The 25,075-nt window shown below is 35.8% G+C and overlaps 1 protein-coding gene across 1 annotated transcript in view; it reads left to right on the top strand.

The window, feature by feature from the left end:
* The window catches only part of LOC115220532 (tRNA (guanine-N(7)-)-methyltransferase non-catalytic subunit wdr4), an 828,070-nt gene that overhangs the window by 784,392 nt on the left and 18,603 nt on the right, over window positions 1–25,075 (top strand). Inside the window, exons 5-6 of the mRNA XM_036509937.1 lie at window positions 18,583–18,767; window positions 24,241–24,445. Of these exons, the coding sequence (XP_036365830.1) occupies window positions 18,583–18,767; window positions 24,241–24,445 (390 nt within the window). The remainder of the gene's footprint in view (window positions 1–18,582; window positions 18,768–24,240; window positions 24,446–25,075) is intronic.

Here is a 25,075-nt window from a genome sequence, read left to right as displayed (position 1 = left end):
ATTTTTATTTCATTACGTAATTCTGAGTTTTGATGACTCCAGCCTTCTTTGCATGTTTCAACAATGGCTCCACAGCATTTTTTATATACCACCCTAAGCTTCCTCCATTTTAATACAATCCTGACAACTGATCAACCTCTCCCACCCTTTCTTCTGAACAAGTACAGACTATTGGTGTCACTCTTAGGGTGGAAGGCTCTGTGTACTGTCAACATCTTTCTTGTTTTTGTATCCATTTTCATCAGCTCTTTCTTTTGCCATTTTATAATTCCTACTCCACACCAAAGTGATGCTATCACTCCACATATTAACTGCTTGGATTTTATTCCAGCTGGTCAATTTTGAGCACAACACCAATCTTGGTCTTCAGAAAGATTTGATCCTCAGTTGTTCTTTCATTTCTTCTCCTTTATCTCATTAAACTCTAGTAAAGCAGCACACTGGCACAATCATTAGCTTGCCAGGCAAAATACTTAGCAGTATTTCATCTGTCTTTACATTCTGAGTTCAAATTCTCCCAAGGCTTTTGGTGCCAATAAAATAAATGCCAGTTGAACACAGGGCTCAATGTAACTGACTTACCTGTCCCCTAAAATTACTGGCCATATGCCAAAATTTGAAACCATCATCATCATCATCATCATCATCATCATCGTTATCATTATCATTATTATTATTATTACCGCTGCCTTAGCGAAGGTGGAGTTATTGTTTTCAGTCATGTTTGTTTGTTTGTCTATCCATGAACAAGATATCTCAAAAACTGCTGGATGGATTTGGATAAAACTTTCAGAGAAGTTTGGCCTCATACCTGGCATGAACTGGTTAGATTTTGGGATTGATCTGGTACCAGACAAGGATTCTGGATTATCTTACCTGTTCTTTTTACTTAATTTTTGAGAGAGGTCAAATTTACTTGTGAGAGCAGTCGAGTTTATTTCCGATGTTCTCATTTTAAAAATCATCTCTGGCTAATTGTTGAGAGGATGTTGGTGTTGCCTTGGTGGAGGTTTGTACTCTCTCTGAGTACTCTTGTTATTATTATTATTGTTGTTGTTGTTATGAATGCAGCAAGCTGGCAGAATCGTCAGCACACTGGGCAAAACGCTTACTTTGCCCATCGCTACATTCTGAGTTCAAATTCCACCAAGGTCAACTGTGCCTTTCGTTCTTTCGGAGTCAATGAATTAAATACCAGTGAAACACTGGGGTTGATGTAATCGACACGTCCCCTCCCTCAAAATGGCTGCCCTTGTGGCAAAATTTGAAACCATTGTTATTATCATCATCATTATTATTATTATTATTATTATTATTATTATTAAAGTAGCACGCTTCACAAAATAATTAGCAGCATCCCGTTCATCTCTCCAAATTCAGATAACACTAAGGTCAACTTTGCCTTTCATACTTTGTGGCTCAGCAAAATAAATACCTGTTAACTATTGGGTCAATTTACTAGACCCACCTCATACAATGTTTCAGGTTGTCTAAAAGGATTATTATTATTTTCAATTGGCAAAAGAATAAATATGATAAAATATACTTATACTTATTTACTGAGTCTAATTTATCTTGCTTGTTCTGTCAAACTTATGTGTGTATGTGTACGTAAATCTATCTATTTATGTATGTATCTATCTATTTATCTATCTATCTATCTAATTATCCCTCTCTCTCTGTTTTTATATGTGTATGTGTACAAACATATATTGATATGTATGCTTGTAAATGTGTGTGTGTGTGTGTGTGTGTGTATAGTCATGAATGACAGTCTGTGTATATGCCTCATTTCAAATAAAGTAAACAAGACGTTTTTTCTGGAAAGTTCCATTATAAATTAATTGATGTCATTAAGTTCTTCATTTTGATAGCAAATGGTTTACCATTTTAATGAAAGCTAACTTTAATAATCTTAAGTTTACTACTTCCTGCATACAACCTCTGCGAGGGTTTGAAAGTTCCATAAGGAAATGAAAGAACATTTCATAGTTTACCGTTTTTTCCTTTGTACTTTGGAGGGTCATTTTCACAAATATTGTGGATGTTTTTACTGTTGATGTTGATGATGATGATGATGGCGGTGGTGGTGGTGGTGGAGGTGGTGGTGGTAGTCGTGGTGGTAGTCGTGGTGGTAGTCGTGGTGGTGGTGGTGGCATCACCTGCAGTGGAAGCAGCAGCATTGATAATGGTGGTTATGATGTGATGGTGATGATGTTGATTGTAATAATAATGATGATGGTGTTCATGGTGTTGATGGCAATGATGATGAGGATGATGACGATGGTGGTGGTAATGATGATGATGATGAGGAGGAGGAGAAGGACAGTCACAAAGATGACGATAATGGTGCTGTTGAGAAAGATGATGTTGATGACAAGGGCAATGATGATGATGATGATGATGATGATGATCATGATCATGATGATGATGATCATGATGATGATGATCATGATCATGATGATGACATTGTTGCTGTTGCTGTTAAAGCCAGTTTCTTTATAAAGTCATCATGTTTGGTTGGTTGATTATCAAAACCTGTCACCTCTCACAAATCCCTTCCTCCTCCTCTCTCTCTTTCTCTCACACACACACACATACCTGAGGGTGTAAACAGAAAGTTTTTCATCATCCGAGAACATTTGATATTGTTTGACTTCTTGAAGTTTAATTCTCCCCACCTGATAGAGTTTAGCTTCTGTTGGCTTCTTGAGATGACACCTTAGGCCTCAGGTGATACAGCAACTAATTAAGAGACTTGAATAGGTTTCTATTGAGCAGAATATATACACATACATATACACACACACATACAAAACTAATTCTTCACCATCGCTGGTGATAGAGTTATGGTGTTAGATGTCCAGGTGACAGGAAAGAGACAATGGTGATAACAATGATGATGATGATGAGGAGGATGATGATGCATGCTGCTGGTGGTATGGTTTGAACTTGCACCGGCATGCAACCCAGTGCTGCTCCACATTCACCATTCTGAAGACCAAACCATTCTAAAGATACATTATAACATGTGAGAAAAGTTTATTCATTACAGCAGTGGTGGTGGCCATGGTGGTGATGGTGGTGGTGGTGGTGGTGGTGGGGATCCATCTTCTCTCCCTTCCATCCCATACTCCTTCACTTCCCAACATCTCTCTCCTTCCTTCCTTCCTTCCTTCCTTCCTTCCTTCTTTCCTTTCTTCCTTCCTCGCTGCAAGCATTCCAACAAGTTTGTAGTTCTGGACAAATATATTAACTTTCACCAATACCTTCTCCCTTCTCTTCCTTCCGCTCTTGTAATCATTACTATCATCATCATCATCAGCATCATCATCATTATCATCAATATTACTATTACCAACATCCTCATGATTACAATGACCATCATCATTATTGCCATTATCCTCATTCTCATTTTCATTGTCATCACCTCCACTACCACCACCATCACAACAACAAATATCACCCACATCATCATCATATCATCATCATCATCATCACCACCACCACCACCATCATTATCAAATTAGCTGTAATAACAATGCAACCAATAATTACGAAGTCTTTTTCATTCTCTTCTCCACTAAGATTTTCCATTCCCTTCTGTCTGTCTATCTATCTCCCCCTATCTCTCTCTCTCTCTCTTGATACAACATACATGCATATATATATATATATATACTCACACACACACACACATCCATACATAAAGTCTCATACATATATGCAAATACATGTATGTATATGTGCATATACATGTATGTGTATATATATATATAAAACCAATCCATATTCATCTACCTATTGAAATATACATATAAATATACACACAGACACATATACACATAAGCATATACATGATATGCATGCACAAATGTGTGTGGATATGCATATGTGTATCTGCCTATGTATTTATGTATAGGTATAGGTATATATGTGTATGTGTGTATGCGTATGCATATATGTGTGTTTGTATATGTATATATATATATATATATGCATGTGTGTGTATATGTATGTGTGTGTGTGTGTACGTATATATGTATATATGTCAGTGCAAATGTTACATATACATAAACACAGACGAACAAGCTGAACAATTCATACAAACAAATATACGTAAAGGAAGGATTCTGATAGCAAATTGCCAGATAATTAAACAGGTCTTGAAACATATTGAAATTCTAACTGTACGGAATTGGCTATCTTTTCTGCGGATCATCCCAGTAATTGCGTTGCAAATTGGTGTGGATTAGATGCTTATCCTATGCAAGGCCAAGCTCCTTGGTCATGGAATACAAATTAAGGATAGTGGATGGCATAACAACTGGATAATATTAATGTTTGTTACATCTGGCTTAGGTCTTCTATCTAGCTATATACTGCCCTATATATATACATACATATACACACACTTGTATATATATATATATTGTCTATCAACTTGTATACATTTATAGCCAGCACATGATATTTGTAAGATGCATTTTCTACATGTATATATTTATGTGTATATGTATATACATGTGTGTCTTAAGAAATATGAAGTATACAAATATATTTTTTTATATTGTGTATGCACAGGTATGTGTTTGTGTGTGTGTGTGTGTGTATATAAATATATTTTTCATTTGTCTCTCTGTGTATGTGATTTTCATAGTAAGTGTATATATATATATATATGTATATTCATGCATAAATACATACATTTATATGTGTACTTGTATGTGTGTGTATATGAATATGATTATATACATCAGTGTATGTGTGTGTGTATATTTGTATATATATATATATATATATGTATATATGTGTGTGTAGACACACACACATTGTGCATATGTATGTGTATGCATGCGAACACACATGCATGCATTATAGGCATAATGTTTCTTTAATATATCTTATATGTATTTCATTAACAATAATATGTTATATAAAAATGCCTTACAAACAGATTATATCATCAAATCTCCAGAGATTGTATGACAGACATAAATGCCCATTAGGTTATATAATGGACTTCAGAATGTGCTGTGGTATCAGCAAGCATAACAAATATAATTATTTGTGTGTGTGGATATATATAAAGTATATATATGTGTGTGTGTGTGTGTGTGTGTGTGTGTGTGTATGTGTGTGTGGTGTGTATGTCTATATGTGTGTGTGTATACATATATACACACATACACATCAGTGTGGTACGAAAAGTAATACAAAGGCAGTCATAACTACTTTCTCACCTGCAATGTCCTCAGAAACTGTGCTTGTTGATAGATTAGCTTTTGCTCCATACAAGGGCCCTACTCAACATATTCTCCAACACAAGCAATGCATTTGGGCCACCACTGAACCCAACATTTTAATCCTCTTTCAACAAATTCAGGTGTGTGCTGTTGAACCCAATTCTCCATAGCCATTTTTACCTTGTTTGCCTCATCAAATCATTGTCCTCAGAAACTGTCCTTCCGTGGAGCATCACACCTGGTTGTACAGTGAACGGAGCACCTTTGACTGGCCCAGTTTGTTGATTGCCTGATTTGTGACCAAAGATTTGTTTATTTTGCACTTTATAATGGGGAACATGAATCACTTTTATATTCATCTTACTAATGGATTCCCTAAGCTTTCTTTAGTGTCTTGATGGAGTGATTGCTGTTCATGATTTATTCATGTTCCAGAAAATCAAACAGAATGACACATTATCAACGCCAAAGAAGCAGTCACCATAACATTCTATGCCAAACTCTGGCTCTTGAATATTATAAGTTCTGGAAAAAAGATGTGACACCATTTCATGGGCTAAGCCTTCATTTCCAGATCCTGAAGATGTTCCCACATTTCATCCCCTTTTACCAAATTGGAAAAAAATGTATCTTCAATGGCACAGGAGTGGCTGTGTGGTAAGTAGCTTGTCTGCCAACCACATGGTTCCGGGTTCAGTTCCACTGCGTGGCACCTTGGGCAAGTGTCTTCTACTATAGCCTCGGGCCGACCAAAGCCTTATGAGTGGATTTGGTAGACAGAAACTGAAAGAAGCCCGTCGTATATATGTATATATATGTATGTGTGTGTGTGTGTTTGTGTGTATGTGTTTGTCCCCTAGCATTGCTTGACAACTGATGCTGGTGTGTTTATGTCCCCGTTACTTAGCGGTTCGGCAAAAGAGACCGATAGAATAAGTACTGGGCTTACAAAAGAATAAGTCCCGGGGTCGAGTTGCTCGACTAAAGGCGGTGCTCCAGCATGGCCACAGTCAAATGACTGAAACAAGTAAAAGAGTAAAAGAGTAATGGCTTCAAACTCTTCCAACCAATCAGAGAAAACTTTCACTTAGTTCTCCTTCCAGTTGGTTGTCAACTGCTGAGGTTGACACTTTGAAGCCATTTTCCAATACTCAAATGAACGGTGACTTCAGTCCAGTTGTGTTCATGGATTTTGACTCATCCGCCTGCATGACTCAATTCATCTACTCATTAGTTATATGTCCATTCGTTAATTATTTGGTTCATTAATCACAGTTGATGGTCTCCTGCTGTGCGGCTAGTTTTCAATACTAATTTTCCCTTTTTTGAAATTTCTTCTTCATCCATCTGTGCACAATGCTCTTGTCAATTGTGTCATCTCCATAAACAACTTGTAGCTTTCTGTCAATGTAAGATAAGCCTGCACCCCCCCCCACTTCTGCTTGGAATCTATTATTTATCAACAACAGAGAACAGGAGAAAGAGTTACTCTTGAGAAAGAATTATTCTACCAGCACCTGTAATTTCAACACCTTCTGTCAGGTAATAAAAACACTCATGCCTTCTTCTGCATTACATTTGTACAACACTTGTGTAAACATACATACATAAGTATCCACATGCATATTTATCTTTCCATATATATATGTGTGTGAATATATACATAAGAATATGCGTGTGTGTATTTATGTATGTGTATATATATATATATATATATATATATACTTTATTTAAAAGCAGCAGAAAATTCAACAAAACCTGTTACTCTGAGTTTCACGTACCCGTTTGTCGGACAGTTTTTGCTAGATTCTAGCATATTACTCTACCACTGGTATTTGAGTACTCTTTTTTCCACCTTGTTTCACATTTATGTGTTTACTCCGGTATATATATATATATATATATATATTATATATATATATCGAAATCAAATTCGATGACTGGCATCCGTGCTAGTGGAGTGCTAAGAGCACCTTCCGAGCGTGATCGTTGCCAGAGCAGCTAACTGGCTTCCGTGTCGGTGGCACGTAAAAAGCACCATTTGAACATGATCGTTACCAGCATCGCCTTACTGGCACTTGTGCCGGTGGCATGTGAAAAAAACATTCGAGCAAGGTCATTGCCAGTGCCGCTGGACTGGCTCCTGTGCAGGTGGCACCTAAAAAGCACCATTTAAGCGTGGCCGTTGCCAGTACCGCCTGACTGGCCCTCGTGCCAGTGGCACATAAATGCACCCACTACACTCTCAGAGTGGTTGGCATTAGGAAGGGCATCCAGCTGTAGAAACTCTGTAGAAGACACTTGCTCAAGGTGCAATGCAGTGGGACTGAACCTAGAACCATGTGGTTAGGAAACAAACATCTTACCACACAACCATGTCTGCACTTATATATCATCATCATCATTTAGCATCTGCCTTCCATGCGGGCAGGGATTAGGCAGTTTGACAGAAACATGCACACACACACACACACAACAGGCTTCTTTCAGTTTCTGTCTATGAAATCCACTTGCAAGGTATCTGTCACTTGAATCATCAACAATCAAAGATATAAAATTCCTGAAGGTATTGCTCTGGCATGGCCACAGTTCAGTGACAGAAAACAGTAAACGAAAGGGCAAGAAAATACCATGGTTGGTTGGTTTCGAGTGATCAGGGCAGACAGGTGGCACAAAAGCGAGATAAACACCACAGATAAATAATAATAGACACAGGTAGAGATAGTTTACATAGAAGCTCTTCTCTCCGTAACACTGTAGAGAGGTAAACCTACTTTAACCTGAGCATGCACACACCATTCCTCGATTCTCTTGTAATCTTTATATATAAAAGTCAAGTTGTGTGTCTGTCTCCTACGATTTAGATTCCTAACTACTCCCACATTTTGCCGTGCAGTTTAACCAAAACCGGGTATCTTATAGTTGTGATTCATATCGAGCCCTTCTGGGTATTAGCGCGTGTCTACGATGAGTCTACGATTTAAAAAAAAATTTACCATCATATTTTTCCATTTTAATGCATTTTTTTCGCTATTATATAAGGGAAGTAACTCTCAAAAAATGTCTACGATGAGTCTACGATTTAAAAAAAAATTTACCATCATATTTTTCCATTTTAATGCATTTTTTTCGCTATTATATAAGGGAAGTAACTCTCAAAAAATGTCTACGATGAGTCAACGATTTAAGAAAAAATTTACCATCATGTATTTTAAAAGCATTTTTTTGCTATTTTTTGGCTATAATTCTCTAAAAATGCTTATATAGTTATTTCCCTTACAAACCCGAGCAACGCCGGGCAATACTGCTAGTCTAATATCAAAAATTACTTCATGTGAGATAATAATTGCCAATTTATGAATGAGTGAATGTTCTTTCTTATTCCTTCCTATTCCTATCAAGCAGATGAACCAAAGTAAGAACGTGGAGGGAAGATGGACTTCTTCTAAAATACAAACAAGAAACAAACACACGCATGCACACACACACACACATACACACACTCATATTTACATAAAATCAACCATACACATACAAATAGATATACACACGCATACATACATCACTAAAGAAACTATTTGATGAAGTGAACCAGTGATTAGCTTTTTCTTTATAACAACTCATTTCCATAAAAGTTGTCTCTTCCTCTTCCTCCTCCCACTCTTTCACTTCCTTTATATTTTTCTTTAACTTTCCCTCCTTCACTAAATGCTTCTCTCTCTATTTCTCCCCTTTCTCTATATATATATATGTGTGTGTGTGTACATACACTGTTTCTTGTTGGTTTCCCACTTCTCTGCTTTCTCTGTGGATTCTGAGAACTTTTAAAGAAAAAAAACACAAAGAATACAAAAAGAAACAAAACACAACAAAAAAAGAAAAGCTTGCTCATAAACTAAGGGTGAAGGTTTCTCTTCTTCTCTCTTCATATGTGTGAGTGTGTGTGTTTGTGTGTGTGTGTGAAGAGAGAGCAATAGATAGATAGATGTACAGTCAAACAGATGCATAAACAGCTAGCCAGACAGTCAGAAGAAAGATAGATAGATAGTGAGAGAGAGAGAGAGAGAGAGATTGATAGATAGATAGATAGAGAGAGAGAGAGAGAGAGAGAGAGAAAGATATATAAATAGATAGATAGAGAGATTGATAGATAGATAGATAGATTGATAGATAGAGAGAGAGAGATTGATTGATATATATATATCTGGCAGTGTTTCTACAGCTGGATACCCTTCCTAACGCCAACCACTCCGAGAGTGTAGTGGGTGATTTTTGACTGGCCTGGTGCAGCCTTCGGGCTCCCCAGACCCCAGTTGAACCATCCAACCCATGCTAGCATGGAAAGCGGACGTTAAATGATGATGATGATGATGATGATATATATATATATATATATAGAGAGAGAGAGAGAGAGAGAGATATATAGATAGATAGATAGAGAGAGAGAGATTGATAGATAGATAGATAAAGAGAGAGAGAGATTGATTGATAGATAGATAGATAGAGAGAGAGAGATAGATAGATAGATAGATAGATAGAAATATTGATAGATAGATAGAGAGATTGATAGATAGATAGATAAATATTTATCCCATATCCTTTCCAAAGAAATTTTTAATACCATGTATTGGAGGGTTACAAGACAATTGCCAATTCTGTCTGGATTCTCTCTCTAAGTTATCTAGCCAGTGCTGACCAACTTGATAAAAATGCACGAAATATCTAAGGCCCTCGTTTGTTTATTTTTTTTATTTACATTTTACCTTTTTCTTTTCCTTCTAATACTACTATTCTCCTGTTATTTTTTTTTTCTTTGAAAAAGAATGTTTTTTTTTTTTGCGTCAGTTTTCTTTTTATTTTTATGTAAGTGGTTCTTATTAATGTTGTTGTTGTCGTTGCTTAGAACTTTTTCTAGTGTTTTCTGTATTTGTGTGCACAGTTCTACAGCAACTCAACAAACATTGAAACTTATTCCACACAGCTGTCAAAACAAGGCTGGAATGGTCAGCAAATTCTTGGTTTACAGGAATACAAAACTAAAAAGTTCCACCTTTTGCAAAAATCTAGCAAGATTCTATTTTTTTTTCTTCTTCTTCTGAATAGAGGTTTACAGAATAATGACATCGCTTTTTATTATCATGTGGATAGAACAAGTCACCCACATTCCACACTTATATACCAATTCCATATTAGTTCTTCTGTCGAGCAGATGGCGCTAAAATACCTTATTGTAAAGTTGTATTCTTTGTAACTGTTTGCTTCTTCTTGTTCTGTAAGAGTGTCTCACTTCTCGCCCATTCTTATATTCTTGTGAATTTCTGTTTTTCTTTTGTTGTTTATTTTGAGAGTTTTCAATTAAAAGGGGAAAAAATAAATGGTAGATAAGTCAACAATGATTCCTATGTGTGTGTGTGTGTGTGTGTGTGTGTGTGTATAGATAGATAAATAGATAGATAGATATGTTTCTTTATTAGCCACACAGGGCTGCACACAGACAGGACAAATTACAAGGTAGAGCCTTTCTTTTGGGCGTAAAAAAAGGGGGGTTTGGTTTTCGATCAAAAGGGATCGTAAATGGAAAGAAAGAGGACAAAAAGGGGGGGGGGAATAAAATAAAAAAAAAATAGACAGATAGATAGATATATAGATAGATAGATAGATAGACTGATAGACAGACAGACAGATAGATAGATAGATAGATAGATAGATAGATAGATAGATAGATATACAGTTTTGTTATAGGATTCAATAGAATCTAGGTACATCAATATGTAGGATGAAAGAAATGGCTAGGTACAATAACACAGGGTTTCTCAGTGAGGTAAACCAATGATGGAATCAAGTGTTAGTAGGATACTATAGGTATGAAAGTACCAAATCCAACTTAAATCATAGATTTGACTCAGGGTTGGTTCTATGTGTGGTGTAAGTATAAAAAGAGGACACGGCTGTTTCTGTAGGATTTTATTGATGTTTGTTTTCACGGATTACATCTTAACATATAAACCACCATCTTCAGGTAAAACTTTAAACAGGTATCAAACGGGTGAGATAATACATTGATCATGAGGAATTTATCTGAAGATGGTGGATTATATGTTGTGATGTAATATATGAATACATCAGTAATCACTATGTGGTTGGCAAACAAACTTCTTATCACACAGGCCATGCATGCGCCTCTACATATGTATGTATGTGTGTGTGCGTGTGTATAAGAGCGGGTATGAGTGCATGATGAAAAAGTTTGTTTCCCAACCGCATGGCTCCAGGTTCAGTTTCACCTCACAGTACCTTGGGCAAGTGTCTGTTACTGTAACCTCAAGTCAATCAAAACCTTGTTAGAGAAGTTGGTACATGGAACTGAAACAAGCCTATAAAAATATATAAACGTATATATATATATATATATATATATATATATATATATATATATAGTTAATCCAAACAAGAAAACACAGAAAAAAAACAGCAACGCGAGGACGTGGAACAATTAAAGTATTATTTGATGCTCAGGGAAGGAGGGTTTAACGTTTCGAGCGGAGCTCGTCGTCGGAAACAAGGAGAAGGAAAGATCCCAAGAAGGGAAGACAGAGGAAAAAAATATTTTTGCTGGTGGTGCTCAAGAGATCACATGTTGAAAGGATATATATATATATATATATATATGTATGTATGTATGCAGGTATGTCTGTGTGTGTATATGTATGTATCTGTAGATAGATGGACATATAGAGAAATAGATAAAGAAAATCTTGACACCACCTTTCAAGTAGTTTATATTCATCTGCAATAATTTTTGACTTGTTACAAAGTGATTCTGAGCCAAACTAATAATATAAGCACACACACACACACAAATATATATATTTGGTTCTTGTCTTGGTTTATGTTCCGTGCTTCATTAGCTCAGTTTCATTAGTATCACTTAGACTCTCCAATCAGCCGAAAAATCTAATCTCTCCTGGAATTATCCGTTTCACTTAAACATACTAACACTGTGTGTGTTTGTATATGTGTGTATATATACACACATCACACACACATATATATATATGTATAAGCATATGTGTGTGTGTAAATGTGTTTATATATACGAATATATATAAGTGTATGTATATTAAATATATATGTATATATAAATATGTATATATATATATATGTATATATACAGAGTACATAAGATATTTGAGGACAGATTTATGTTTATAAAAAAACAGATTTATAATAATAAATAATAAACTTTATTTATCAAAAATGCTATGAGGATAAAAATAAACCTTCTTTTCTGTAATGATATCCAATAAAGCCACCTTCAGCTTCAACAACTCTATATGAGATCTAAATCATCTACATGCTCGCATCAAGTGGTCCTGGTTCATTTTGGACATTACTCTGACTATGGCAGCTTTCAAAGAGTCTTTGATGTTATGGACGTGTCCATTGACCCCTCTTTCAACAACGCTCCACATGTAATAGTCCAATGGATTGAGATCTGAGGAATTAGGAGGTCAAATGCTAAGGGTTATGTGATCATGAAAATTTTCAGCCATCCATTCCTGTGTTATTAGAGCCATGTGTGATAGTGCAGAGTCTTACTGAAACACATATGGTCTTCCATTGCATACACTCTCTTCCCAGGGCTTAACACTTATTTCTAGAACCTCAATATGGGCAGCAGATTTAACTCTAAGGCCTTGTGGGAAGAAGTAAGCCCCAGCTCAATCAAGAGCATGCTCGGCGTTTTTTCAACATCCATGGTTTTGTGCATCAAGAATTCGTCCTGCTAGGGCCAGACTGCCAATCAAGAGTTCTACTGTGATGTTTTGAAGTGTTTGAGGGAGGACATCCAGTGAAAGCCATCTGTGAAGTATGAAGAATTGAATTCTTCATGAGGACAATGCACCCTGGCATCAAGCTATCCTCACTCATGAGTTTCTCACCAAAAACATGGTACAGCTTCCATACCTGCCCTATTCACCAGATTTAGCCCCTGTAGACTTCCGTCTCTTCCCCAAGAGGAAAATGCAGCTCAAAGGTTACCATTTTAACACCATTGTGTACTGTAGTAAAGATTGTTTGCCATCATAACATGGCAGTCCTGGTTTAGGATGAATATTGCTGTAATTTAGCCCCAGGAGACATCGTCTCCAGCTGGCTATATGACACAATCTGTGTCCTTATATTTTTGACACAGATCGTGTCAAATAGCCAGCTGGAGATGATGTCTCCTGGGGCTAAATTACAGCAACATTCATCCTAAACCAGGACTGCCAAACAATCTTTACTACAAAGTATTGTTGCTGAATATCTCTCGTTGTGAGATTTAAAAATAGTGATTTTCTGACCATTGTGTATTGTTGTGCAAGATGACTATTTCGAAGGCGATGACGTTAAAACTTAGGTAAATAAGTTATTTTTTATTAAACATAACCAGTCCAGGACCTTTTTGATACCGCCTTCCTAAATTGTCAAAAGTTATTCTTCATCATCTTCATCATTGCTAACCCCACCACCACCACCACCATCATCATCATCACCACCACCACTACCACCATCATCATCACCACCACCACAATCATTATCATCTGCAATGGCATTTCCAGCACTAGCAACATTTTACTCTTATTTTTCCATGTTTTGAACATGTTTTTTGTGTCAGGGCTTTGTGGCACGTTGCCTTTCTCTTTCTCAACCCTTTTTCTCCTTCTTTTGCGACATACAGAGATGTGGGGTCAGAGACATTTTGGTGCAAGCCATTTCGGTGCTGCCTATTTGATGTCGCTTGTTCAATGTTGACTTGTTGGACATCAGACATTTTAATCTTTCCTTCATTTTCTTTTTCTCCCCTCTTACCCCTTCTCTCTCTCTCTCTCTCTCTCTCTCTCTCTCTCTATTTCTGTATATTTCACTTTATGCATATAAAGAGAGAGAAAGTGTTTGTGTCAATCATGCTCAATTAATAAATTGTAATGTGTGTGTGTTTTCATTGTATTATTTTGGTCAGATCAGTTTGTATGAGAGGAATGTGTTTACATCTGTGTTACTGTGCATGTATTTGTGTGTGTGTGTGTTTGTGTGTCAAGAGTAAATCTTCCAATCCTAGTAATTTATATGACTTAACCGTAAAATTAATTCTTCAGGCAATGGTGCCTGTCTGTTTTATCAAATAAATAAATAGTAAAAAAAAATTAACAAATGGAACAAAAACCAAAACAAAGAACAAATAATAATACTAATAATAATAATAATAATAATAATAATAGTAATGATAATAATAGACCTTCTGTACACTCACGCTACTGAGTTCTTCTTGTCTCTGCCAATTACCATTCTTTTCAGTTCAAAGATCTCCGTTTCATTTACGCTTTCTCGAAAATTGCTCATTTTCGCAAGGAATCCAAATATTTCTAATCAAGCCAGACGCATTGGCTAAAATTTCAGCTAATTATCTTTCAATGGAACCAAACTAGTAGATACTATTGGTTTCTTGGTTGGATTATATATCTGAAATAAATATTAGTTTTCCTCAATATTGTTTATCTATCTGATTAGGGTCGAAAACATTAGCAGAACCAGTGAGAAAACCAAACACAACTTGTTTCTCTACTCTGTGGCACTAGTTTGCAGAAGTTTCTAATCCACACACTTTGTTGAAACATGAAGCTTCATTTCTGGTTTCAGGTACCATACCAATCTCTCGAGGGTATTCTCCAGTAACTGTTATTACTCTTATTATAAATCATTGAATGGAATGTCTTTGAGAAACTGCTACTGTATAAGTCCACAGATTTGTTATATTAAACATCTCAAAGCTGGAAGCTTAACATAGAAATCATAGATCATGATGTGTGTTTTTTTTATATTCCTAGCACTATGTAAGGCAGCGAGCTGGCAGAAACGTTAGCAAGCCGGGCGAAATGCTTAGTGGTATTTCATCTGTCTTTACATTCTGAGTTCAAATTCCGGCGAGGTCGACTTTGCCTTTCATCTTTTCGGAGTCGATAAATTAAGTACCAGTTGCATACTGACGTCAATCTAATCGACTAGCCCCCTCCCCAAAAATTTCTGGCCTTGTGCCTAGAGCAGAAAAGAATATTCCTAGCACTATGAACAACCATATGTATGGGTGAAATTCTGGTGTGTGGAGGGGGAGGTGTGTGGGTGTAGGCAGTAATTATGGAATAGAAGACAGCAAAATATGTAGAGACATTGATGATAAAACATAGATTCCAGTATTGCTTGGAAAAGTTGAAATACCATATTTTCTGGCATAGAAGTCGAATTTTTCAACTACAAATTTACAACTCAAAAACATCGGTCAACTTATTTGCTAAGACAATTTGAAGGAGCCAAAATTCCATGTGAAATGCAGCAGAATCTGGAAAGATGGTGACGCTGTTTGAATGTTTACACTCAATGTACTATGTCAACTTGAAGGCTTGAAAATACAGCAACAACTTGTGTGTGTGTGTAACATTATCATCATCGTCATCTTCCTTTCAATGACCAAAGATTGGATTAAGTTTATTGAAGCAGAATTTCTACACTTGGATGCTCTGCTTTTTTTTTTCTATGTTTGTCTGCCCCACAACATTGCATAACAACTAACGTTGGTTTGTTTACATCCCTGTGGCTTAGTGATTTCACAAAACAGACAAATAGAATAAGTAAATTCTAAAAATAAGGTAAGTCCTGGGGTCAATTTGTTCAGCTAAACCCTTTGAGTCAGTGCCCTAACATGTCCACAGTCCAGTGACTGAAGCAAGTAATAGATAAAAATTTATCTATTTAGTTAAATTTATTTAGGTTTATCACAAATTTCAATAAGTAAAACTTCCAGGTTTGAATAAAAAAGCATTTTTATAATCCTGACAACTTTCAAAGACAAACACAGAACACTTTTCACTTCATAAAATCATCAATCAGTTCAGATTAATCAAGCTGAGAGCTAAGTTTATGTTCCAGAGGTATCATAGACAATCCACTAAATCTGGTACACGCTCGTGGTACAATGTAATATTTTTACAAGAACATTTGCAGGTACAATGTATTACCATTTCATTTCATGAAATTTTTAATTAACATTGTTTAATTCTTGTTCAACATCTTAACCAAAGTAAATAGCTGACTCATCTACATACTTTGATCTTAACATGGGGCCTCTCAACCGTGGAGGCCCATTTTGGCTACAAGGGTTGCAAGGGCTTAGCGATGGCCCTGATCCCCAGGTATTGCAATATTTATGATCTTGGTTTCCTTTTTTTCCTTTACTTCTGAGCATCGAGTCACATTGGATTGTAAAATCTCACGGTATCTTATATTCCTTGTTCTTAGTGACATCTTTTGGTTCATGTTTGTACCATTTCCGTGCTCTGTCCAGGCTGTTGGGCAAAATGTTTAACAGCATTTTAGTCATCTTTATATTGTGAGTTCAAACTCCACCAAGGTCGATTTGCCTTTTATTCTTTCAGGGTCAGGGAAATTGATTTACACCCCCTCTAAAATTGTTGGCCTTGTGCCAAAATTTGAAACCATTTTTATTATTGTCATTATTATTATTATTATTATTTTTTTTTTTCTTCTTCTTTCAAATTTGCTTCCATTTCTTGCCGAGTGTCTTCCCGACTCCTATGGCAAAGAAACTCATAGTATACATTGGTAGGCCATTAAACTAAACTCAATAGTTCGTTCATTTTTTTTTTTTTAAGTTAAATTAAAATACATGGGTAGTAATAGTTCTCACATTGACAATGCTCTTCTCAATACGTGTGATGTACCAGTTAAGACAATCTTTTGCACTTCTTGCAGGGATTATTATCATTATTATTATTATTATTATTATTATTATTATTATTATTATTATTATTATTATTATTATTATTATTATTATCATCATTGTTATTATGATTATTATTATTAATGTATGACATTAATTTTCTAAATGTTTTTAATTATGTGATTTAGGATTTAGAAATGCTTCTCTATAAAAGGAGATATTAACAAAGCATTATTAAAGTTTTTCTCAACAATAATAAATAATAGCCTGAATGCACTGCTGCTCTAGCAAGATGCAAGAGTTCTCAACACTTGAAACTACAACTAGATGCTGACGATAAGTGACAGCCTCTTGTGTGCTTTCAGTTTGTTTCAACACCAATCAGTGGTTACCCACCCATCATTGTTCATTGTTTGAGAAGGAAAAAGGTTGAAATCCTTTTTTTTTTTTTTTCATTTGCTTTCTTTTTCTTCTCCCTTTTTTTTTTCTCTCTCTCTCTAAGGACTTCTTTCAGGCACCATACTTCACTGCTACTATTAATAAGAAAAGGAGAAAAGAAAAAAAAATCGAAGAAATAAAAATAGAAAAAAAAAGAAAGACAAATATACTATAGAAGTGTCGTTAGTATATGGAAGTTAATGATGTTGTCATTTGCATTATTGAAGAGGGTCCTGTTGTCGTTGAATTGATGACAAGGATAGTAAGCTTTTGCTTAAAGTTGCGAACTTACCGTCATTTTGCTTTTTATTGTTTCTTGAATCACCAACACCAAACAATTCCCGGCAATTGTTATGTCCCTCAAAACTTATTCATTCTCCCAATATTTATTCACCCTTTGTTGTCTCCACAGCAGACAGTTCTTTCCTTTTTTTCTGGGATACTAAAGTAGTGGAAGCTATCTTTTTTTTTCTTTTTTTGGTTATATATATTTCACGTATTTTTATTTTGTTTCCTACTTTGCTAAATGCTACTTAAGTCAAAATAAATAAAAAACAAAAAAAAATAAAGAAAGAAATTAACCACCTCTATAACAAAACACACCAAAAATTAGTTTATTTGGAGAAAGAAACTAATTATTGTTCTTAATGTGGTTCCATATTTCAGGAAAGTGAAAACTGACAAGGGGTGTGGTGTGAAAAATTCTCAATTTCACATTTTTATACTTTCACTTTCGCTTTCCAGTATTACCATGGTTATTATAAGCATTATTAATATCATCACCATCAACCATCATCATCATCATCATCATCATCATCATTATCCTTATTACTATTATTATTATTATTATTATTATTATTATTATTAAACCTGTATCAGCATGCAATATGGACATTAAATGATGATGATGATCATGATGATATTGTTATCATTACTATTATTGTTGTTGTTGTTGCCATTATTATTATTATTATTATTATTATTATTATTATTATTATTATTATTATTATTATTGTTATTATTAATGACAATGATAATAATCTCCTCATTTATTAGAGCTTATTCAAAAATTCGAAATTGCTTTTCTTTATTTCTCCTATATTTCTGTTGACCTTTTAGGATGGCACCATAAGATGTTGGAACCTAAAAGGAGAAGCATTACATTGTTTGTCTCATGGTATACAAGCCAAAACCGAGGCTGAAGAGCCGCCGCTGCAACAGACAAAACCATCTGACTGCCTGGCCATCATTCGATGCTTTGCATACAACCCTCATTCTGGAGCACTTGCTGTCACATTTGACAGGTAAGAAATTGTTATCTTTCATAAGGAGAATAGAAAAAAACAAAAAAAAAACAAAAAACACACTCTTTAAGCAACAACAGCAACCGCAAGAAATATGTTATGAAGAGAAAAAGAACCTGGGTTTAAGACAAAATTACACAACCAGTTCATAAGGATTTTACATCTTGTCATTCTAATTATCTATTTAATTATCTCTCTCTCTCTATCTATCTATCTATCTATCTATCTATCTATCTCATTACTTCCCCTACAATAGTTAGCAATATGACGCTATTGTGGAGATGGACCCTTCAGTTGGAAAGTTGAGACTCGTAATTGTGCACTTCCAAAGTTTTGTGTGAAAATTGGAAGATGCAGGCGTGGCTGAGTAGTTAAGAAGTTTACTTTACAACCATGTAGTTTTGGGGTTCAGTTCCACAGCATGCCACCTTGAACAAGTGTCTTCTACTATGGCCCAGGGACAGCCAATGTCCTATGAATGGATTCGGTAGATGGAAACTGAGTGGAAGCTTATAATCTATGTGTGTGTGTGTGTGTCTTTTTGTTTCTAACTCTACCACCTGACAACAGGTGTTGATTTGTCTATGTCCCAGTGATGTAGCAGTTCAGCAAAAGATACCAATAGAATAAGTCTTGGGGTCAATTTATTATTCAACCAAACCATTCAAGGTGGTACCCCAGCATGGCCACAGTCCAATGACTGAAACAAGCAAAAAATAAAAGATAAATCCATCATACATTTTCTCCATCCACTATTCTTGGGAAAGTCATGGGGTAGAGACCTCAGGAACCTCCTCCATAGACCCCTACCAGAAGCAACTGTCATTCGACTTTCTAGCTGGATTCCCAAGTATGACCAATAAGGGACATTATCTTATCATCTCTTTCTTAGTCTACCTCTAGATCTCCTGCCAGCTGGTACGATTTGAAGGATCCTTCTTAGAATTCTTTCCTAAGACATTCTAATTGCATGTCTGAAGTACTGGATTTGTGATCCCGCAATTTAAAGAAGTAGCGGCTTTACCTAGAGAGACTCCCTAATCTCCAAGCTATGCACCCTACGAAGTGATGTTACACCAGGGGTCCTTCAGTGGAACTCCTTTTTGCCTGTTTGTATTTGCAATTGTACTCTGTCAGTCATTACCCAACCTCCTTGACCATAGATGAGATGAGATCAGACACAGAAACCAAATTGAAGACAGCAAGTTTGGTTTTTTTTTTACTAACCTCAATTCTTCTGTTGAAGAATGCTGGAGCCGAAACATTACTGCACCTACACCTGAAATGCTTGCATCCAATTCAGTCTCCTGCCTCCCACAAGTAAGACCATTAAATATTGCATAGTTAAAAGGGTCGGAAATAATAACTAGACTGCACTGTCCATTGTGTTATTTAACAAAGGATGCTTTCAGATCTTAGGTAGAGAAGATCTATTTGAAAAATATGTTGCAGTCTTCATCCAATGCCAGTAGAACTAGCTATGAGCCTGCGACTTGTTCTGGGAAGTATGAGATGGGACGACAAAGGGTGCATCTCCCAGGATCCTGAAGTGGGTCCAACAGGGAGTAACCATTAATGATATAACAAATAGTTGAATACTGTAGTACAATACTGTAGTGTATATATGTGTATATGTGTGTGTGTGTATATATATATATATATATATATATATATATATATATATATATATACACACACAACACCTATGTATGCTGCATATATATATATATGCATTACATGCATGTATATAATACTAACCAGTCAGTACATGATCCCCTCGCCCTGCCCTCACCTCTACATCTGATTTGATTCGAAGCCAGGTCCCAAGGAATTGTTCTGTTCATTTCAACTATCTAAATTTGGCAAACCATTGCAAATAGTTACACAACATCAACAATAACAACAACAATTTTAAATGTATTTTTGTCTTCTATCAACATTTCTCTCTTTCTTTCACACACATACACACACACACACACACATCACATGTATATATTCACTCATACATGCAGATATTCACACACTCACTCACACATACATACACACACATAGTCTCACTCGCATGCACGGACACAAATGTATATACACACATCATTGTCTACATGTTCAACCAAAGAGGCTTCAGGGAAACTTACTGTATAAACAATACACATATATATACATATACATATATATATATATATATATATATATATATATATATATATGTATATATATGTATGTATGTTTGTATGAATGTATGTATTTATATCTAGACATGAACCATGAAGCAGGAATAAGGGTTTTTCCGAGTCGTATATAACAAGTAAGACCTTTGGCAATCAGAAGACAGAATTATCAGGATGAGCTTCAAGAGATCTTCTAGTAACAACCATCTGACGCTAGAAATACACTCTTTATTCTTTTGGTTTGGTTCTGTCATTTTGTTATTTGTTTCTCTCTTTCTTTTTTTTTTTTTTGTCTTCTACAGTGTCCCTTAGCTATCACATTGTACTTGTGCCCTCTTTTGCCGCCACCAAAATACAATTCTGTCCCCCATGACCCAGCTCTTTGCATTGCTCTCCACCCTATTCCTATATCACATAAATATAAGTTGTTTTTTTTTTAGAGGGATTCTGTGTATTTCATTGCAGTCTGTCTGTCTGTCTGTTTGTCTGTCTGTATGAAATGACTGTGAGGCAAAATATAAGCAAATGGCATTCTCTCTTTCACTCTGTCTCTTTCTCTCTCCCCCTTTGCTCTCTTCTCTCTCTCTCTCATCACTGTCCTCTTTCTTTATAACCACTATCACACACATAAATGCAGACATACATACAATATATATATATATAATATATATATATATATACACACACACACACACACACACACACACACACACACACACACACACACACACACAGACGAGTATATGTGCATTTATATACATATGCATATATAAACATGTCTATACACACACAATTTACTTTTGAACTTATTTCAGTTATCTTTTCTTCCTTTCCATTCTTTCGCTCCATCTACCTCTCTTTATGTCTATCTGTCTATCAATCTGTCTATCTGTCTGTCTGTTTGTCTATCTATCTATCTGTCTGCCTCTCTGTCACTCTATCTATCTATTTGTCTGTCGGTCTATCTGCCTGTCTCTCTGTCACTCTGTCTATTTGTCTATCTAGCTGTCTACACACCCACCTCTCTCTCTCACTCTCTCTCTATATATATATAAATATATATATACATACATATATATACTCACACCCTCACTCCACTTTCACCACTCCACTCACACACGTGTATGTGTGCTCTTCTCCCCTTTAAATATGTCTATCTGCAATTTGTTTTCTATTTTCCTTTCCTCTTCTCATTCAACTTTTCTCTTTATTTTTTCCCCATCTCACCTTTCTCACTCTCTTTCTCCTCAACTCACTCTACTTTTACTTTTTAATCATTTCTCTCCCTCCTTCACTCTCTCTCACTTTCTCTCTCTCCCTCCTTTTTCTTTCCTCATTGCCTCCCCATCATGCAATTATTTGAAGCTAAATATCAAATTAAGCCATGTATATATAATAGTGCAATATATTCGAATTCATATACATTTACATACTATGCAATAACATTTCTTTGTTTTGTTTTGTGTGGGGGTTCATACATACACACACACACATAGATACATACATATATGTACATAGATACAAGTGTATATATATATATATATATTCTCACACACGCACACACACATATCCATACATGTGTGTGCATATATATATATATGAGTGTGTGTGTGTGTATGTATGTATTGTATATTTTGAAGTTCGTTTTCACATACCCCACACACTGCTCTCAACACATGGACACATATTCATAAACAGCAACCACCACCCCACCATATACACACTTATTACATACATATATCCTATATATATATATATATATATATATATATATATATTTACATATATACACACACATATACACACATCACCAATCAAAATAAATAAATGGCAGATTCTCTTGTTTCTATAATTGCAAGAACTTTTCTAAAAAATGCCTTCGAAAAATACCGATCTGACATTTTTCTCAGAACAAAAGCATGATGTGCAACAGACCAGATTGTGTGCAACAGACCATTTCATTGACTTCTAGTTGCAGTTGGCAGAATATAAGAATAATAAGTTGTTTTAAAATCAAATTGCTGATGGAGATGTTTGAATCTTGCAGCTTTTTTTTTCCTTTTATCTATCATTCTTTAACCAAACCTCTAATTTCTTCGAAAGTTTTTATCATAAAAATAAGCAAGTCTTTGAGAGTATCAAAGTTATTGTCAGTGGAACTAAAGGACAATTCTAGTTTATTATAAATTGATATATATATATTTGGACTGGTGTACTCTCATCTTGGTTGTTAAAGACATGGCGTTTCAGCCATTATAACCTCCAAGCCTTCTTTTGGTGCCTATTTCACATGGTTATCACCATTATTATCGTAAGTATTGTTTCAAGCCCTAAATCTTATAAGGCCAGTTAACCACTTTCCATGGAGTCTAAGTAACCAAGATCTCAACATTACTCTTGAATGGCATGCCAATCCATATGTCATTGACAGTGGAGTTGACTGGTGTGATGTGAAGTGAAGTGCTTTGCTCAAGAAAACAATGATCTTGGTTAATGACTTAACAAATCTTTTATCAACATAAGGCAGTGGAGCTGGCAGAAACGTAAACATGCCAGGTGAAATGCTTAGCGGTATTTCGTCTGCCTATAGGCGGCGAGATGGCAGAATCGTTAGTACGCCGGGCGAAATGCATAGCCGTATTTTGTCTGCTGTTACGTTCTGAGTTCAAATTCCGCCGAGGTCAACTTTGCCTTTCATCCTTTCGAGGTTGATAAATTAAGTACCAGTTATGCACTGGGGCCGATATAATCGACTTAATCCATTTGTCTGTCCTCTCTGTGTTTAGCCCCTTGTGGGTAGTAAAGAAATAGGTATTTCGTCTGCCTTTATGCTCTGAGTTGAAATTCTGCCGAGGTCGACTTTACCTTTCATCCTTTCGGGGTCGATTAAATAAGTACCAGTTACGCACTGGGGTCGATATTATTGACTTAATCCATTTGTCTGTTCTTGTTTGTCCTCTCTGTGTTTAGCCCCTAGTGAGTAGTAAAGAAATAGGTATTTCGTCTGCCTTTACGCTCTGAGTTCAAATTCTGCTGAGGTTGACTTTGCCTTTTATCCTTTCAGACTCAATAAATTAAGTACCAATTGCATACTGGGGGTGAATCTAATCGGCTGGTTCCCCCCCCCCCCAAAAAAAAATTTTCTGGCCTTGTGCCAGAGTAGAAATGAAATCTTTTATCAACACAAATGACATCTATTGTTAACTCAGATAAAACCTTTTGTTGTCAACAAAGAATGGAATATTAAAGACAATGTTTCTGTTTGAAGGCCTTTGAATACAAACCTTCTTTCTATTTTTTTGCAGTTCTCCAGTTCTTCAGGTGTACAAAGTCACCAATGAGGAAAAGACACTTTGCATTAACCTTCATGATGACCATAACCTACCCTGTGTTCCTTGGGACATCCAGTTTGGACCAGATTCTTCTCTTTGGATTCTGCTTCCATTGCAAGAGAAACCTGTAGCTCTCTTCACCTATCTTCCTGAAGCTGGTGATGCTGATACATTCAAGGTATTTATTTACATTAATGAGAGAAAGAGAGAGAGAGAGTGTGTGTATTGTCTTATATTCTTTACTTGTTTCAGTTATCAGGCCGAGGCCATGCTGTAGTACTGCCTTAAAGAATTTTAGTTGAAGAAATCAACCCCAGTATTTTTCTTTTTTTTTCAAGCCTTGCTCTTATTCTATCAGTTACTTTTGCTGAACTGCTAAGTGGCTGTTGGGGTGGGGCAAACATGGACAAAGACACACACATAAAGATATATGACAAGCTTCTTTCAGTTTCCGTCTCCCAAATCCACTCACAGGGCTTTGGTCAGCCGAAGGTTATAGTAGAAGACACTTGCCCAAGGTGCCACACAGAGGAACTGAACCCAGAACCATGCTATTGGGAAGAAAACTTCTTACCACATAGCCAATATAAACATTTTATTTTTAAAAGCAGATTTCAGAATGACAGCAGAACATTTGTTGATGAGGAGAATCAAAATTGAGATTTGAATCTAATTTATTATAAAATAAAATTTACGTTGGTTAGAACTCTAAGTTTAGCTTCAAAGATTATTCAATCAGTTGCCAGGCAACCAAAACTTTATTAAGGTGCAAGAATGACTGCTTCCCAATCATGTAGTCTTTGTAGGT

The sequence above is a fragment of the Octopus sinensis genome, linkage group LG16, assembly GCF_006345805.1.
Source record: "Octopus sinensis linkage group LG16, ASM634580v1, whole genome shotgun sequence".
Lineage (NCBI taxonomy): Eukaryota > Metazoa > Mollusca > Cephalopoda > Octopoda > Octopodidae > Octopus > Octopus sinensis.
Note: the sequence above shows the minus strand (reverse complement) of the source record. Positions and strands in the feature narration are given on the sequence as shown.